Source organism: Rhinatrema bivittatum, chromosome 1 (assembly GCF_901001135.1).
Source record: "Rhinatrema bivittatum chromosome 1, aRhiBiv1.1, whole genome shotgun sequence".
In the NCBI taxonomy this organism is placed as follows: Eukaryota; Metazoa; Chordata; class Amphibia; order Gymnophiona; family Rhinatrematidae; genus Rhinatrema; species Rhinatrema bivittatum.
Genome location: NC_042615.1, coordinates 744,107,529 through 744,126,217, shown reverse-complemented (window position 1 = coordinate 744,126,217; position 18,689 = coordinate 744,107,529). Strand labels below are relative to the sequence as shown.

At 40.8% G+C, this 18,689-nt stretch overlaps 1 protein-coding gene and 1 non-coding gene across 2 annotated transcripts; both read right to left on the bottom strand.

The window, feature by feature from the left end:
- Positions 1 to 1,129: 1,129 nt before the first annotated feature.
- Positions 1,130 to 17,563, bottom strand: RPL37 (ribosomal protein L37). The gene is made up of 4 exons (XM_029578152.1): positions 17,408 to 17,563; positions 16,832 to 16,967; positions 15,620 to 15,704; positions 1,130 to 1,241 (listed from the first exon to the last, which is right to left on the bottom strand). Exons 1-4 carry the CDS (start codon positions 17,408 to 17,410, stop codon positions 1,172 to 1,174), a joined length of 294 nt encoding a protein of 97 aa, XP_029434012.1. The 5' UTR covers positions 17,411 to 17,563; the 3' UTR covers positions 1,130 to 1,171.
- On the bottom strand, positions 1,345 to 1,423 carry LOC115082812. Its single transcript, XR_003854301.1, has one exon. It is a non-coding gene; the product is annotated as a small nucleolar RNA SNORD72 (small nucleolar RNA).
- Positions 17,564 to 18,689: the final 1,126 nt, after the last annotated feature.

The window sequence follows — 18,689 nt, the reverse complement described above, 5'->3', positions numbered from 1 at the left end:
TTCATGACTTTTCACCCACACACTGCTAAGCATTATGTCATTTCCCATGACACTGCTTTCAGGATTAATTCTACATTTCAGGAATGTGCATGTTTTTATCCAGTTCATTTCTCTAGTCTCCTTTATAGCTTTTAATTTTAAGCATTTTAAAAAAAAACTTATCCCATACCATTTGTTCTCCAGGTTTTCAGGATGACCTCATGAATACTTTAAACACTTTTCACACTGCAGTATTTTTAATTTCTAAATTTTGGATATCTAAAAAACCAGACATATGGTTTTCCTGTAGTTTACATCTGAAGGTGCCAAACATTTCAACAGACAACTGGGGTCTCCTTGGATTATTAGTGAAGAAGACATTTATCTAGAAAAGCTGTGCCCTACTGCTTGCACTGAGAAAACGAACAGTAAATTACACAGTCTAACACTTTTGACAATTAAAAGCAGCATATTAATTTGCAAGGCAATATTTAAAATAAAGAATAGATAACTGTTCAATTGCTCTGCTCCCATCTATGTTTAAGGAAGTAGATTTACCAAGGCACAATACATACAAGTTCCCTGCGAAGAACAGGAATGCCTTCATATAGACAAATCTCACCTTCAACCTATAGTGGTCCCCGATTTTCTGGATATAAATCCCACCTAAAATAACCTTTATTGAGGCTACTTTTAAACTTTAACCCCGATTCAACCACTCTTATATAGTTTCTCTTTTGTGTCTTGTCTCTCTCGTCACTAAATTGCAAGATCCATAGAGTAGATGGTCTTTTATATTTGGCTGTACATCACTGCATATGTATAATGCATATAGCATTATATAAATAATCAGTGGTAGTACATGCACAAAATTTAATAGAAGCTGTAGTTTTGGTTCTCACATCTTGAAAATGAAATCATTCAACCTGACTACTAAAATTATCATCAATAAGCAACTGCAAAGGCAAATAGAAATGGCAGTACACAATTTCTTCTTCTATGGATAAATACATCCATTCCTTAGAACTGCTAAAACTAGAAATGAAAGCACAATTTAATTTCTGAAAAGAAAAAAGTACTACCAAAAACCCCTCTTAAGTACCTAATTTTTTCACTAATTTTTCTTTAAGTGTCAAAAAAAACCAAACAGTTGTTTTTGCATAACATTTATTTTAACAAAAAAACCATAGTCTTAAGAGGAACTGGATGCTGCCACAGCAGCTCTCTTGGGTTTGGGTGTTGTTCCCTCACGGAATCCATTCCTGCAGTAACAAAACAAAATGAAAAAGCATTAATGTTCTGATAGTTTTCTGTGACGTGGGATACTTGCATGACTTGGAGTTTTTAAAAAGAGTAACCAATTCCAGCTTATCTCAGTTCAAATAAGAAATCATTCTAGAATCATATGTTCAGACATTTTTAGAAGAAGCATCATTGATAAGCTGCATTAGGCTTTTTAAAATGCATCATATAGCACTACCTGCTGAGGCAGTTAATCAGAATGCAGCACAATAATCACATGTAATAGCCAAACAGTAAGACATTAAAGACTGTTTAAACTCTGCTGGATCTGAAAGTTCAGTGAATTCATTTCTTGCTTGTACAAAATGATATGCTGATCAATAAGAATCCTGCAATAGCAGAATGGTGTTGCAAGACCTCCATAACAGATGTGTCCACTGCCCCCATACCCCTTCATATCAGGCCAGTTCTCACATCTCCTCCATGGTGGTTATAAGTCAGAGTCCTCAGAATAACAGTTTAGCCATTTCTTGGCTCTATTGCTTCTTCTGTGGGTTATTTTTAGGTCTATTCTTTTTTTGTCCTTTTATTTAACATTTTTTTTTAAAATAAAAAATGTGCTCTGTTTGGTAACATGATCCTTTTTCAAAAGTCTCTTTGCTAATTCTAAATTATGCTTGTTTATCATACTTAGGGCCCAATTCACTAATTCTCCCATTCTGTGTCTATGGGAAAAATGCTTAGTGAATCAGGCCTTATATTTGCACTATGCATGTACCAGGGCAAGGGCACAAGTGATCTCATCAGCCTCCTCATTTTGATTTCTACTGCTGGGAGTTACTAAGAACTGAATGTTCAACCTCTAATATTTTAATATATTGCATCAGGAATGAAATTTAAATCACGGCGAAAGAGGGAATTGTACTGAAATTGTATGACTGCCAGCTGAATAACCTAGCTGTTGAAAGAGAAAGCTATTTTTTGTCCACCACTATTTTCCAGAAAAAGGAAATATATGAATTCTATTTTTATACCTCACCTTGGGCACATCAGTGGAAAGGCACATTATATTTAAAATGTTGTTATATGCTTTAGCAACTTTATTGCTCACAATAAAAATATAAAAAGGACAATGTCATACAAAATATAGAATACTACAAAATTAAGTCTATATGTAATAATTTACACTCCATGCCATTCAAGTGGGCTGTTGGCAAGCCACTGCTCAATTCATAAGTCTTTGTCTATCTTCCATCAATGCACTGTTATCCCACAATAAGCTTTGCTTAAACTTGTCAAAAACGGAGATCATGGTACTAGGTAATTCCGCCCCCTTCAGACATGTCACCTTCATTCTCCTTCTGTAATACTACTCTAAAGATATCACACTGCTCGGAACCATGGGGGTCATCTCTGACCCAAGATTAGACATGAAATCTCATATCAAATCCGTACTACAAACATCCAGGCCGATGCAATATTGGGTGCTCAGCTCAGCGCGTTGCTAACCGCACATGGTTGGCCGCGTGTTTTGGACACGCTAAAACTTACGTCCGATGAAATACTAGGATCAGCACACCCAAATTGCACGTCCAAACCAGCGCACAGCTAACAGCGCTCATCACATGTAAACTCCAAGTAGATGAGGCTATTAGCTATTACCACCTGATTAAAAAAAAATCCCGCGTGGCCAATTTAATGTCAGCCCGGGAGCTGGAGTTAAGGCATGCCACGGTCAAGGGCTTAACCAAAAAAAATAAAATAAAAAATCCAGCTTTCCGTGGTTCCTATTAGTATCATGATACAGAGTAGGAGAAACCACAGAATGCAGCATCATGCAAAAAATAAAATCTTGAAAAAAAAGAAATGTTTCTGGATGCCCAATATACATGGTCCAGGCCATGTATATTGTGCATGTATATTGTGCTGGCAGCTGGAGAAAACAGCTGCTGGTATTGAGTGTCTGTTTTCCTAACCCACACTGACAGCCATGTCTCCTGGGCACTCGATAGAGGAGGCACTAAGGATGCACAATTTCCCCAGCACCTACTTTTTTTTTTACACGGCAGCTCATTACCTATTGCACGGCAGCTCATTACCCTATTGCATCGTGTGCCTGGGAGAGGTGGGTGGGCAAATGTTAGGATGGGCACTCAATCACGAGTGTTCGTTTTTCACGCACTGATATTGCATCGGTCCCGTCCTATTACAAGCTCTGATTGACCTGACAAATCAAACCTCTCCTTGAACCATATGACTTTGGGCCTGTTCTCTAAGCTTTGGTTCTAACTGGAATAGAGAATTGTAATTCTCTATATGTCGGTCTCCCTCAGAACATCATGAGAACGCTTCAACTTATCCAAAACTCTGCAGCTCAATTGCTCACTAATACAAAACCCCAGGGCCTCATCACTCCAGTATTGTACTCATTACACTGGTTGCAAGTCTAATGGCGAACAACATATAAAATACTCTCCATTATTCAAAACTTTACACACAATGGAGTAGATTTAGGAGTGGACTGGGAGGAAACTTTCCTACCCCATACCTAACCTCCCTTCCCCTCTCCTCCCCACCCTCTAAAAATCATTTCAAAATATATTTACCTTTTATTTTTCAAGTTACTTCAGGGCCCTAATATGTTTTTTTATTTTACTGTAACCCGCCCAAACACTGGAAAGTGCGGGTAACAAGTTCTTCTAAATAAATATTATTCCTACAGAAAACTAGTGTTAGCAAGTTGTGATGTGTTTTAGAAAGACAGTACAAGAACTTTCCAAGCCATGCAGGTCTCACAAATCATATATCAGTTTTTGTGTCTGTTATTTAAGAGTTAGTCCAATCTGCTAATATTCACAAATTAAAAAAAAAAAAAAAGGTTTTCTTCCATTTTTTCCAGCTTAATGTTTCACAGGAATGCTGGTAAGCTTCATACAAGATAGTGTCGAGCAGATTCTCTAGGCAGCTATTTAAAACCTGGATTTCTCACAGCTTTAAATTCCATTTTTAGACCCCCCCCCCCCCAAACACACAAACCTGTGAGAGTACTGTGTGCATTATGTCTCCCATCAGCAGGGGACCTCAGTGGGCTTGGAGGACCTGCTGGTAGCCATGTTCTCTGCACTGTCACAGAATATAAACTGTCCTCACAGTGAGCACTTCGCTATAGCTTGGAGCGTCTCCTTGTCTTGTGGCCCCTTTACTCTGTCTTGTTTCGGCCTTCACTTGGCTCTTTGTTGTGCTTCGGCATTCACCTGACTATTGTGCGCACCTTGGCTTTGCCTTGCTGCTCTGTCTGCCTTGCCTTGTTTGTGTCTAGTTTAGTTCTTGTCTGTTTGTGTGTTGGCCCTAATATTGTGATCTTCCACTTTGTGTTCTTTTGTACCTTGCCTGTTTGGGCCCTAATAGCATGGCCTTTTCTTTCTGGTTTTCCTAGTCCTGTGCCTGGTCTTGTGGTACATATCCGTGTCCTGTTTTGTTTTTGTTTGCAGGCATCCTTTTGTTCCCTGTTCTGTTTGCAACAGTCCTGCTTTTGTGAGTGTCTCGCTTCCTGTTGTCATGCTGGTCATCAGAACCTGAGAGCTCAACTTAAGGGGGAAGTGGCCAGTACATGCAGAAAATCCTGGGGGCCAGGATCTATTTCTATTTAAACTAGCTGTTCCCATTTGCAGCCTTGCTCCAGCTCCAGGAATTTCCCATAATAGGAGTCATTGACAAATCATACTTCAGAGTATGGCCTCTTCTCAAGTGCATCAAGATATTAAAAGATCCAAGCAGGAACCCCCATCTCTGGCTAAGATTATATCAGATAAGGACTTAAGATTTCCCTCCAGTCCATCATGAGTGAACGTCTGCAGGTAAAGGCTCCGATTCAAGACAACTTGGAGATGATGTCCGAAATTCAAACAAACATTTTTGAAGTAAGAGAGAAACCTTCTGCTGCCAAACCCAAATCTGAGGGTCTGGAGCATAAGGTCATGGCCAACTTTGAGAGAATTACTGAGCTACATGGTCAAGTTAATAAAGTTGGGATATTAGAAAAAAACCTTGAGGATGTAAACAATAGAACACAGAGGAATAATATCTGCCTTCTAGGAATTCCTGAAAATGCTGAGGGCTTGGACTTCAAGCACTTTCTTCACTACGCTCCTGGATCTGAACTTTGTGCAATCGTTTGAAATTGAGAGACTGCACAGGTTTCTCGCTTATCAATCCCAAGGAGCTAAGTATCCAAACCTTTTATTTTAAGAACTTTGTGGTACATGTGCATGTTAGAAATTTTACAAAAGGCTTGGGGCACCTTGTGGCACAAGGGGAAAATGATTCTGATACTTCTTGACCAAACCAAATCAACAGTACAGCGCAGGAATCAATTTTTGGCAATGTGAGATTGAATGAAATGTTTGAATGCTTGCTATGGCCTATACTATTCAGTTAGGGTGGGAATAATTTGACAATACCACCAAGAGCTTTGAAGACCCAGACGTGCTGCGCTCATTCCTGGATTATTTGTCCACAGTTAAGATGGATGTGAAATGAAATTGCACCAGGAGCTGTGGGCTGATTATTTGATATTCCACATTAGTGCTGTGTCTCTTTGGACACATGAGGAGATCATTGACTTTGTCTGGATTGATATATATGGCGTTACATGCTTTCAAGGAAAATATGCACTTTTTTTCTGTTAGACACATTATATTTGCTGAAGACTGCGCTGATACTGAGGGGAGTGAACCTGTACCTTTAGACCTTTGTGACCGTGCAGTTTCACCAGTGGTTGCATGGTTAGCTGCGTTTTACTGGTTTCGGCTATGCTTAAAAAGATGGTGAGTGAATGCTTTCTTTTCCCCACCTCTGGCTGCATGGGGGAATGTTGTCCATTTGAATGAAGTTATTGTGCCATGTTTGTTTGTATAAATGTTTGAATGCTGAGAGTGGAACCCAGATGTGACGTTTTCTGGGCAGCCTTGGATGGACTTTGTGATCCTGCTTGAATGCATTTTTTAAACACTTTTTTTTCTGCAGGCAGGATCGGTGTTTCAGACGGTACTTGAGTGAATTTATTACAGGATGGTGTGCTGGCTCAATAGAAAACATCCGAGTTTCCCTCATCCAGACAGCTATCTTTCCTTCCCAATCAGTCTTTGGACAAAGATCTTTTAAGTTTGAAATTTATTGTACAGATAATTTTCCATTACTTACAATTGTTGCTTCCAAATGATTAGCCCCAGGCAAAGACCTTTGTAGCTGGAGATAGGCAGGAGAAGGGAGAATGGAGTTTCTTGTGATGCAGGGTAAGAAAACAAAGGGGTTCTAAAGCTGATTTAATCTTTAGAATTAAAGCGATAGGAAAAAAAATGTAAAAAAAGCTGATCGTGCCAGAGGTTGCAGGCACTTCTAGCTTTGAGGCAGCATGGCTGAGAATGGCTAATAGTCTTGGAGAGTGATTACAGGAAACATCCCCACAAGCTGGGGCTAGAGGGCGAGATCCAATGGTAGCGAACCTAGGATCCATGTGACACGGGGGGGGAGACGGACGGACACATGAAGGGCAGTTCCTTGAGCCAATAAGGCACTTAAGAAGACTCAAGTTAGATTGAAAGGACATACAGACCCTTCCCAAGTGGGAGAAAGCAAAAGGATGAAGGGAACTTCTCTTAAGGACAAGCTCCCTTAAAGGCAAGGCTCACAGGTTTTTATCGTGGGTTACAAAAAGGTGTTTCAACACTAAGCACAGTATATACAGACACAAACATGTACCCACTGCTGGGGACAGAACAGATGGAGTAATCCTTTCTGGTTTGTTTGTGGGGTTTTTTTTTTGGTATATGCTGTAGGCTTACTCGTATTAGCATTTTGGGAAGGCTTCTCCTACCCCCACCCCAACTTGTTTTAAGTTTTCATTTTATATTCTGGAGTCATATTGGTTGGATCTAGTAGAGAATACCCTCTTATTTGCCAGTTTATTAGGGAATTACCGTGTTTCCCCGAAAATAAGACATCCCCCAAAAATAAGACCTAGTAGAGATTTTGCCGAATTCTTAAATATAAGACCTCCCCCGAAAGTAAGGCATCCCTTGTAAACAGGGGCGGATTGACCTATCGGGGGATCGGGCTTCCCCCGGTGGGCCGGTCAATCCTGTGACGTCATTTTTTTTTTTTTAAATAAAGTTTCCAAAGTATTAGGGGCAGACGCGAGCAGTGGTATCCCGAGGGGAGCCAATGCCCCCGGGCACAAGGAGGCTCATGTGGCCACTGAGCCTCCTTGCCCAAAGAAAAAGATTGCGTTCAAATGCGCTGATGCTCTTCCTCCTTCCTGCCTGTGCAACCCCGGAAGTAAACGTTGCCGGAGCCGCATGGGCAGGAAGGAGAAAAAGCATCAGCGCGTGCAGAAGAGGAGCCGCCGCGGGCTGCTGCGAATCCCAAGTCGCAGCGGCCCAAGAAGAGGAAGAGGCCTGGTAGCGAGGAAGAGGCCCGAGAAGTTCAGGGCCGCTATAGAGCCCATCCTGCGGCGACCCCAGAAGAGGAGGCCTGCAGTGGTATCCCGAGGGGAACCGATTGCCCCGGGCGCAAGGAGGCTCATGCGGCCGCTGAGCCTCCTTGCCCGAAGAAAAAGATCGCGTTCAAACGCGCTTCCTCCTTCCTGCCTGTGCGGCCCGGAAGTAAACGTTGCCAGAGCCGCATGGGCAGGAAGGAGAAAGAGCATCAGCGCGTGCAGAAGAGGAGCCGCCGCGGGCTGCTGTGAATCCCAAGTCGCAGCGGCCCAAGAAGAGGAAGAGGCCCGGTAGCAGGGCCGAGGAAGAGGCCCGAGAAGTTCAGGGCCGCTGCAGAGCCCATCCTGCAGCGACCCGCGAAGAGGAGGCCCAGAGGTGAGAGAGAGGCTGAGGGTCTGTAGAGGGTGTGTGCGTGCGTGTATGAGATGAGTTGAGAGATTGTGTGTGGGAGTGAGGATCTGAATGTTTGCAGAGGCAGCATGTGAGAGCCTCTGTGTGTGTGAGAGAGACAGCATGTGACGGTGAGAGCCTGTGCTTGAGTAAGACAGCATGTGGGAGTGAGAGAGCCTGTGTGTGTGAGAGTCAGACAGCATGTGCCAGTGAGAGACTGTGTGTATGAATGATTGTATGAGAGACAGCATGTGACAGTGAGAGCCTGTGTGTGTGAGAGATAAATGCATGTGAGAATGAGAACCTGACTGTGTTTGAGGGAAGAAGACGGAGAGAAAAGAAATACGGAAGAAAAAAGGACAATATAAAAGGAATTGGCAAAAAAATAAGAAAGGGAAGGTGGAAAAAAAAAAGCCTGTGACCAACCGATTAGAAAACTAACATCAGCCAGCAAAGGTAAAAAAAAAAAAAATTACTTTTTAGTGATTGGCACATGTAATCTTTGGGAATGTGCAAGAATAGTACTTTCTCTACGGATCTCACAATGTACGAGATCAGCATGGAGAAAGTGGAAGCCCACGGGGCCTGCACAGAGGAGGCAGCAGAATGGGCTTCAGTGTCAGTAGCAGCAATCGGCGCCTCCCCAATAGCCATGTGGCAGCAGTGACAGTGGCAGCAAGATTACTGACATCTGGGGATGGTGGCAGCACCAGTCGGGGGACCCCGTCCAAGCAGTGTACAGAGGTTCAAAAGCAGCAGAGTCAGCCCAAGCTGACTACCATGAATGCTGCACACTCTCTGACAGCACACTGGTGAGGCATGGCTGATGCAGGGGCAGCCAGCAGCTCTACGGTATTAGACATCCCCTGAAAATAAGGCCTAGTGCATCTTTGGTAGCAAAAATTAATATAAGACACTGTCTTATTTTCGGGGAAACAGGGTACTGTCTTCCTCTTGTTCTTGTGGGAAATCATAGAGCATATTTAGATTCTCGAGGAAGTCTGTATGATATTGGCTAGTACACTGGTAAGTTTACGGATTATGGGTTAGTTGCACTTAAGTTTTGGTGACATCCCTGAATACAGTAGTGGAGGTCACAGGAAAGGGTTTGGAATACACCCAGTTTTTTCTGGGGTTTTTATTTTTTCTAATTAGATGGTATTTAGACACACTCTTAGGTTTGAGCAATATATCTCCTTTTTTTTTTCTTTTTAATCCTCTTACCCTATTAAACACAATGGAGTCTGGTTTAAAATTCCTTTCCTTCAATGTAAGGGATCTCAACAATCCTATTGAAAAGAAATAGTATTTCTCTATCTTACAAATTCAAGAATCAATGTAATTTTTCTCCAAGAGGCTCATTTGTCATATAAGGAGTTGCCCACTCTGAGATATACTGTTCAAGCATTCTTTCCAGCAGTGGATAAAAGAAAAGGGGTTGCTATTTTAAATGAGGAACTCTCTAACTCTTAAGATACTATATCAAGAATCTGAAATGGAAGGTAGATGGTCAAGATGAAAATGGAACTGGGGATCTTATCTTGCTTTTATTCATGCTCCTAATGTTGAATTCCCCATTTTCTTTAGGAATGTTGCAGGCTTCCTTGCCCATGTGGGAGATGCCCCTATCATAGGGAGTGATTTTAATTTACCCCTAGACCTCAGTTTAGATAGGAAATCTGCATGTAGAATCAATCTCCAGCTTGGCAGGTCTTACATTCCCTGGTTTCTGAATTGGGACTCTTCAGCTCGTGGCGTTTGCAGCACCAAGCAAATTGCAAGTTCATGGTTTATTTGCCACCAGACTTGTCTTACTCTAGGACTAATTATTTTTTTGATACCCAGCGTTATGGTACCGTTTGTGCTATCCATCAATATTGAAAACAATGAGTATGTGTATCTGCCCATGTGGCTATGTACTTAATTATTTCAGCCAGGAAACCAGATTCCTATAAATCCTCATGGGGATTTAATGCAGGATAACCCTCTGATAAGAAATTCTGATTGTTCAAGGCCTTGGATGAGCATTTTGTACATAATGCTTTAACTGAGTCCCCACTGGATATTTGGTGGGATGTGTTTAAGTCCTATCTGTGGGGTGTAGCTGTTAACTATGTTGGTGGGAAAAACAAGGAGCTAAGGAAACGGTACACCTTGGACCAGGAAATTAAGCATTTGGAAGGTCAGTATTTTATTAAAAATAAGCAACATCAATTCTTTTTGCAGCTTCAGAAATGTAAATGTAAAACCATATTAAGTCAATGAACCGGTGCCTTAATATTTTCTCAAAATTCTAAACTCTATGTTGAAGACAATAAAAGTGGCAGAACCTTGGTGCAAAAATTTGAAAAATAGGCAAAAGATCTGTTCTCATACCAGATAAGATGCTATGGTCTTTAAAGATCATGATTCTTCATCAGTTTAAGGAATATTTAAGGAATAAGGTGGTCTTAGGGAGCTTCACACCATAGGGATAGGGATTTCTTAGAAACCAATATCACTGACGGCAAGATAGCTTTTCAGCTGAATTCCTTAAAACTCTCCCTAAGATGCTAATGCCCAAGCTGCTACAACTTGGTAGTGCCAGTGGTACATTCTCAGAAGCAAGAATTACATTAGGGAAGCCAAGAAAGATCTCCTGCAAGTAAAAAATTGCAGTCCCATTTCTTTTATTAATGCTGATTGCAAAATATTTGCAGAGGTTCTTGCTTTACGCCTAGACGAGGTAATAGCCTCTATTATCGAGATCAGAATGGCTTCATGCTTGGCAGAATGGCAACTGACGAGGCGAGATCATTTTGTAATATTCTGTATAAGTTTAATACCATGGAGACCTCAATGGTTGCTTTTATCCTTGGAAGCAGAAAAAGCTTTTGACTGCGTCAACTGGGAATATTTATTTTATGTCCTTTGCTGGTTTGATATTGTCTCTAAATTTATTCAGATGGTTAGACTACTATACATGGCTCCTTTAGCTAAATATGTCTTAAGTTCAGCTATTATAACTCTGCACAGAGTCTGTACAAGACAGGGTTGTCCTCTTTCTCCACTTTTGTTTAGCATTGCTCTTAAGCCTCTAGCTTTTGCGATTAGGCAGGCTAATAATATTCTAGGGTTATCTTGTAATCAAGTGGAGTGCAAGCTATCTATGCTGATGACTTATTAGCCTTTGTTTCTGTTGATTCAATTTTCTGAAATGAGAAAATTCAGCTACAAGATACAGTAATCTGGTTACAAAGTGAACTGGATGCCCTACCCTAAATTAATACATGGTAAAGGAGAATATCACCAGTATATCCCTTTGTCTGACACCTTAGGCGTGTGGTTCAAACATACCCTAGGAGACTCCCTCAAAAAGAATGCCGTGCATTTACAACAAGTTGCAAAGGACTTGACTACAAAATCCTTTGCAACTTGTGGTAAATGCACTTATCCTGGCAAGGCAGATTAGAAGCCATAAAAATGGTACTAATGCCCAAATTGAATTATATACTTGTTATACCACCCATGCTTTCTTCCTAACTTTGTAAAAAAAGCTTGAAGAAAACCCTGCTGCATTTTCTCTGGAAATCAAAAGGCTCCACGGATAGCCTTGAATAAACTGAATTGTCAAAAGAACCGAGTGGGGTCAACTTTCCCGATTTTGCTATTTATCATCATTCCATTATTTTATGTCAAAATAGCTCTTGGTTATTAAATGAAGAATTGGGGATTAAGCCTACATGGTTAAAGTTTAAGCGAGCTTCTGTAGCTCCTATTCCTATACAATTTCTGCCAGACACATACTTTTCCCTTAACGGGTCACAGCATTTGGTATTCCAAGAGACCATGTGAGTTTTGAAATGTTTTGGCAAATTTATGTATATCTCATGCAACTCCTCAAAGCCAAGATGCTACAGTTAAATTTGCTAAGGGAGCCCCTGCAGTTAAAAGAATATTGCACTATGTCATTTTCTAAACAGGCCTCCGATTTCTACCAACTGCTTAAAGATATGCTGCCGAACAGATTAATGGGAACAAAAAGTATCTGGAATGGATCTTGAACCTAGAGTGTGGTGGATGTTTTAGGGTACTGTACAGAGTCTCCCTCTCAGCTTCTGTAACTTAGGCTTTTTTTTTTTCTTCATAAAGTGCTCATAGGGGGTTTCTGGACCCCAGTTAAAATAGCAAAAATTTCACAATAAGAATATTAAATGCTGGTCTTGCTCTCTTAGTACTGTACTCTGTCCAACATGCTTTCTATTCTGCTAATTTAAGCTCTTTTGGGGGGAAAACCTGGGATAGAATATGTACGATCTTGAACATGTATGAAGAATTATCCTATAGGATTATTTGGAAATATCTAGCTATAAATTCAGATTTACAAGCAAGGGGAAGTTATGGATTTTACAATTTCTATTGTATCAAAGCCAATCTTGAACCTTTGGAAAAATAATACTGCTCTAGATAGAATAAATACAAACAGAATTCTACCACATGGATATTTAACTATGAAATAGCAGCAACTAGGCATTCTGGTAATTTGCTATCGTATAAAGAAGATGAGGTCTCTTCCATCGTCTCCTGAGGACCCAATTTTAGAACACGGTCGTCCTTGTTTGCTATATTGCTGCTATGCCTGAGCACTTGATGCAACATTATTCGAAACGCAACATGTTTAATTTTGTTTGTTCTGTATAATTAATAAAATATACCTGAACACAAAAAATGTTTTGACAGACAGCTAGCTTTGGGGAGAGATGGCAAAAAATGGGGAAACTACTTTAATCCTAAGAAGAATTTTGACTTTAAAAAGTGCTATGTGCAAAGACATGAAAAAAGAATGAGCATAATCATAAAAAGATAATACACAACGACAATCACATTTAATTCTGAAACATATGCATGGAAACAAAAAGCATTTATAAAACACTGAATTTGACTACATTTCTTTGTAAAAGCCTGCTCTCCAACAAGTATTGTGGAGTCAAACGTCAATTTTCCAGTGATTCTACACTGAAAGCACTGGAACAATTGAATATATCTGTAAATATTAATGTTCTACAGTATAACAAAAAATTGTAGCGATCACAACACTAAACATTACAAAAATACAATTAAATCCTCTGGCAATGAAAAGTAATTTACTGAATTGCCAAAACTTCAAAAAGTAACAAAATGAACTACCAATTATCATTATTTTTTATAACATGCTTTTCCAATTAACATTTGATTTCTGCCTTTTTACATGAGTGGCCTCAAGGCAGACTACAAAACAAGTTTTAGCTTGTTACAGTACACTCTACATGAGTGGGGGTGGGTGGGGTCGGGGGAATGTTCCTGGATCCCCCCATCCATCAAACCCAGAGTCCTTCATCAGCCCCATCCTGTGTCAACTCGCCTTCCCCTCCGCTCCCGCATCATGGGTCTTTTCTCCCTTTCCCTCCATTCAATAACCAATCCCCTTTCATGCTCTCTCTCCCGCCACCCTTTCTCCTTCAAATTCCCCCCTTGCCAGGGTACTTTCTCCCTCATTCCCTAAGTCCCTCGCCCTTGCTTCCCCTCCCAGAAACAAAAAGTTTGTTTTGCGGATATTTCTGGCTTGATGTGACTGTGATCACAGATGACTGAATATTTTTACATTAGGGAGAAATTGTGCACAAATTTGAAACAGTAAATTAGGTTCTGAAATGTTAATAAGAGGAGATCGTAAATTATTATAAATTCCACTGTGTTATGTAACTAGTTTAAAGCCCATTGCAGGCAAGTCAGTAGATTGCTCTCTGCACTGATGACTGATACAATCCCCTCAGTTATGTGTAGTAAAAGGAAGTTTTTCGAACATTAATAGTGTTTTACATTTCACCTTTTTCAGGCCGATATAGTAAAGTGCGCTCCACCGGAGCACACTTATCCCGCGTTTGGACACGCTAGCTTTACCCCTTATTCAGTAAGGGTTAATAGCATGTCGACAACGCGCGTCCAACCCCCCCCCCCCCCCCCGAAACTAAAAGCGCCAGCAATATGCAAATGCATGTTGATGGCTCTATTAGTTATTCCCGCGCGATTCACTAAGTAAAATCAGAAATTAGCGCCTACCCAACTTAATATCATGGCGATATTAAGTCGGAGGTCCCAAGAGTTAAAAATAATTAAAAAAAATAAAATAAAATTTAAAATCGGCCCGCAGCTTGAAAAATCGGATGCTCAATTTTGCCGGTGTCCGGTTTCCAAACCTGTGGCTGTCAGCAGGTTTGAGAACTGATACCGGCAAAATTGAGCGTCGGCTGTCAAACTCGCTGACAGCCGCCGCGCTCCTGTCAAAAAAGAGGCACCAGGGACGCGCTAGTGTCCCTGGCGCCTCTTTTTACCGCGGGCCCTAATTTGAATAATTTTATTTACTGAATCGCACGCACAGGAGAGTGGCCTGTGCGCTCTCCCGTGATTTTTACTGTATCGGCCTGTTTGTGCCTTTATATATTTGTACATATGAGGTGCTGTGCCATCGCTTGCTGTTGGTAGAATATAGTTATACTAGGCTACAATCTATTCAGAAAGGAAGGAAGGGAGGGAGGAGACGTGTTTAATCAGTCGCTAGCAATCAAGTTATGGCTTTTTAAAAAAATATGGTACACGGTCATTCCTTGCGAGCCTGGTGTCTTTATACTGGCTTTCCCCCAGATGTTATGAAGGAAAGCAAAAACTGATTGGGCATTTCTTTAACTGTGATTCACTGTTGTATAGTTGCCTATTGGAATGCCAGATTATGGAATGTTAGTTACTATGGAAAAGCTCATAGCAGAATGAAATGACAGCAAAGATTCCACAAGACCTGGTCTCCATTTTCTGGCCTCCTTGGGCTAACAAGTTGCTGAGGATTATGTTTTTATCCCCTTATTTTCTTCTTTTGTTTTATTAGTGTTTCTGTTACATATGTCTTCAACGTTCTCTTTATTCCTAGGAATTAGACCCCCTTGCATAAAAATCTGAAGTCTTAAGTAACAGAGAAATAAGCTACTTTTTGTAGTTTAAGGTTGTTGGCTTATACAGTGTTGGGCTCATGATACACCACTGATACATCTGTACTAGACTGTACTAGTAATTTTGTACTGAATGACTTCAGCATAAAATGGTTTAAAAAAAAATTAAGTATCCCAAGATCTCAATGTGCAATATTCATAAATAATACATTTCCACTCCCATGTTAACAGTACATTCATATGAGTACTAAATTTATTTTTAACTCTTGTTTTAGACACCGGTGTTTATATGGATGGCACCACTAGCAGCCCTTCTTATTCTTTCACAGACATTGTATTTTACTGGACTCTGGTTCATGCTACCAACAAAATATAAAGAAAAAGGAAGGAAGGGAAATGAGAATTTACACTATCAATGTTTGAGTAAGTATCTGATGCTATCATTTTAAAATAGTTCTTATGCTAAAAAGTGGTATTAATAGAAGTTGATGTATTTTCAATATATCATGCAATGGGAGCTACTATAAAATATAAAACAGTGATGTCACCATTTACCTGAATCTGCGGTAGACAACTTTCAGGTGCCTCATGCGGCCAGTACCAGTAGTGTTGCGTCTTTTGGCCTTTGCGCTCCAGTTATCTAGAATACAATTTGCAAAATTAGACCTAAACTATACTGGCCCATGTAAAGCTTGTCCAGTTTATTATCTTGGATGAATAAAAAAGTACATTCGATATGTCAGGCACATTGTAGTACACTGAAAAAAATGTCTTCACAATTGTGTTATTGCTTGCAAACTTGAAATGTGAGAAAATAGTTTTTTGTCTTTTCACATTTTCTCCTTCAGCAGTTTCTGCTGTTCCTCCCATCCCACATGATTCAAAGGACACTTGGGGGCACCTCCTTCAAGACATATCCTTCGTGCTGTTCACTGACCGACACGGGTTAACGACAGCACCAGCAGCTGTCTTCCCTCTCTCCCCACCCCAATGTACCATCTCCAAGGCATATCCAGGTTCCTGAACAGCCTCAACAGATGTAGAATCCAAAATTTGGATACTCTGTGCCTTATTTATTTACAAATATTTATATACCATCCTTCTTCGGGAGATCAGGGCAGTTTACATAGTTAAAAACATACGTAATATATAACATCTAAGCAGCAATACACAAAACAAGGAATAAAGTACAAATGCATGCACAAAAGTTTTAACACTTCCCAAGTATATCAGAATTCTGATCCCCCTTTCACCAATTATTATTTACTAAAGTACAAGCCTCTAAGGACATGTAGGACAGGTAATGGAAGAGAGAAACCCAAAGAAGACAGACTTAACTACCAGGCTTACAATAAAGCTAAATGAAGAACAAATATTTTCCAGCAGAGTGCAAACCAGGTTGCATCCAAAACCAAAAATCTTAAAACACAAAAAAATATTTAATATGAATGCAAAACCATACCGGCCAGAATATGTTGCTAAACTAGAAGTCAATAGCTGAACACTAGTTTTTAAAAACATACAATCCTGTCCACTGAAAAATAATAATGAACAAGTTGATTCTCAAGTTCTGCAACAGAGGTACTTGCCTTTCCCCAACAGCAAAGCATGCAACTCTGCACCTGATCTGAGCCTAAGGTAAAACACATAACCATGTGATGTCATACATCCCAAAAACATTAAAGCTAAATATTCAACATATATAACAGGGTATGTACTACCCCTTCACAGTATTTTAATAGCTATTAAAGTTTTCTCATAACTTACACTTTCTCTTGCGCTTGGCAGGGTATCCACATTTGCCACATGTAGACTTCTGGAGATGATAAGCCTTGGATCCACAGCGACGGCACAGTGTGTGCGTCTTGTTGCGGCGTTTACCGAATGACGAGGTTCCCTTCGTCTGAGAAATATGAAACACACAATATATATGTTCTTCTTCAAAGCCGATCAATTACAATAATATAGCTTTGCACGCTTTCAGGCTCGAACTTTGCCAGTAAATAGTTCAAATCACTCGTAACCGTAAAATGCTGGTCCCTACTAGGGCCTGGGAAAAATATGGGAATGTTATCGCACCGGGCCCTGCCTGGGTGCAGCAACTTTCTTACTCTAGAGGAAAGGGACACAACAGGGCGCGGGGAGATCACCGGCTCGGGCTGCAGATACAGGCCGATTTGTGCATCTCATCCCAGGTCTTTGCCGGGTTCATGGATCCACTGACGGACGGCCGAGCTTCTGCGCCCGTAGAGGCAGCCACAGTTTCCGGGATCGGCGGGGCGTATGGAAGTTGAAAACCGACGATGTTATTGGATTCAATCCAGACCCCCATGGCAAACTCACCATCTTTCTCCAACAGCCGACACGACAGAGACCGGAACACAGCAAGTACTTCCGCTAATCTCATCCGAGCATTTCCGGGACTCACAAGAAACGTCCGTGCAGAAACGAGCGGCCTGCTTAAAGTTCCGAGCTCTAGCACTGTGCGGCGAGGCGCTGAGATCGGAAGGTGGGGAAAAAGCAGATACTGGTTTTAGATGGTTTGTTGAGCGGCTGTGTGAGAATAATGTTCCAAAGGTAGACCAGTATTGCCGGAATATGAAGTCACAGCGGCCATGTTAGTTATGGGTCTGAGGCAAGAATTCCACGTTCTCACTTCCGGCAGCGGAAGCGCCTCTGATTTTGGTTTCTCCCATTGGAAAATGGATAGAATGAAATAATTTGTATCCCGTAATTCGTTTCTTTCACACTCAAAGCCGTGACAGAGTGCTGAACATAGGGGGTACCGAAGCAATAAAGTTCAATAAACCGAGGTGCATTTTTCAGTGCAAAATTAATCCTGGTATTTCAGATGGTTTTTTTTAAATTTATGATAAAAGATGCGCTGTTTCATGCAAATACTATGTTAACAGGTCTGGCATGATCCACAGTGCACCTGTAGGGCAGCTGCTGAGCTGGTCCATGGGTCAAAGCAATGTTGAGCCTGTCGTATTCCACCCTCCCCTTCGTCAGTAGTGGTGCTTAATTCAGTGTCAACTTTCTGTGCTGAGAGGAACCAGTCTCCTGGTATGAAGCACATTATCTATGGGGATCTCTTGGCTTATACCATTAGACTAGACTCACACAGTACAGGAAGTTGATATGAAGCAGTCATTTATTTCATCTAGGAACTTTACCTTTCTAGCATGATTTGATGTTATATTTACCCAATCAATATTGGGATAATTGAAATCTATTATTACTACACTGAAAAATTGGTTAACTTTCCTGATTTGTCTTTGTATTTCATCATCTGTCTCATCATTTTGGCCAGGTGGATGGTAGATACTCCTAAGAACATAAGAACATGCCATACTGGGTCAGACAAGGATCCATCAAGCCCAGCATCCTGTTTCCAACAGTGGCCAATCCAGGCCATAAGAACCTGGCAAGTGCCCAAAAACTAAGTCTATTCCATGTTACCGTTGCTAGTAATAGCAGTGGTTATTTTCTAAGTCAACTCAATTAATACCCTGTTTCCCCAAAAATAAGACAGTGTCTTATATTAATTTTTGCTACCAAAGATGCACTAGGCCTTATTTTCAGGGGATGTCTAATACCGTTGAGCTGCTGGCTGCCCCTGCGT

Bases quoted from the DNA above. Each gene is read 5' to 3' on its own strand.
- RPL37 (XM_029578152.1), bottom strand. The intron at 15,705-16,831 runs GTAAGTTATGAG...ATTGTATTCTAG, and splicing joins TGCCAAGCGCAAGAGAAAGT to ATAACTGGAGCGCAAAGGCC. The intron at 1,242-15,619 runs GTAAATGGTGAC...TTGTTACTGCAG, and splicing joins GTTGTCTACCGCAGATTCAG to GAATGGATTCCGTGAGGGAA.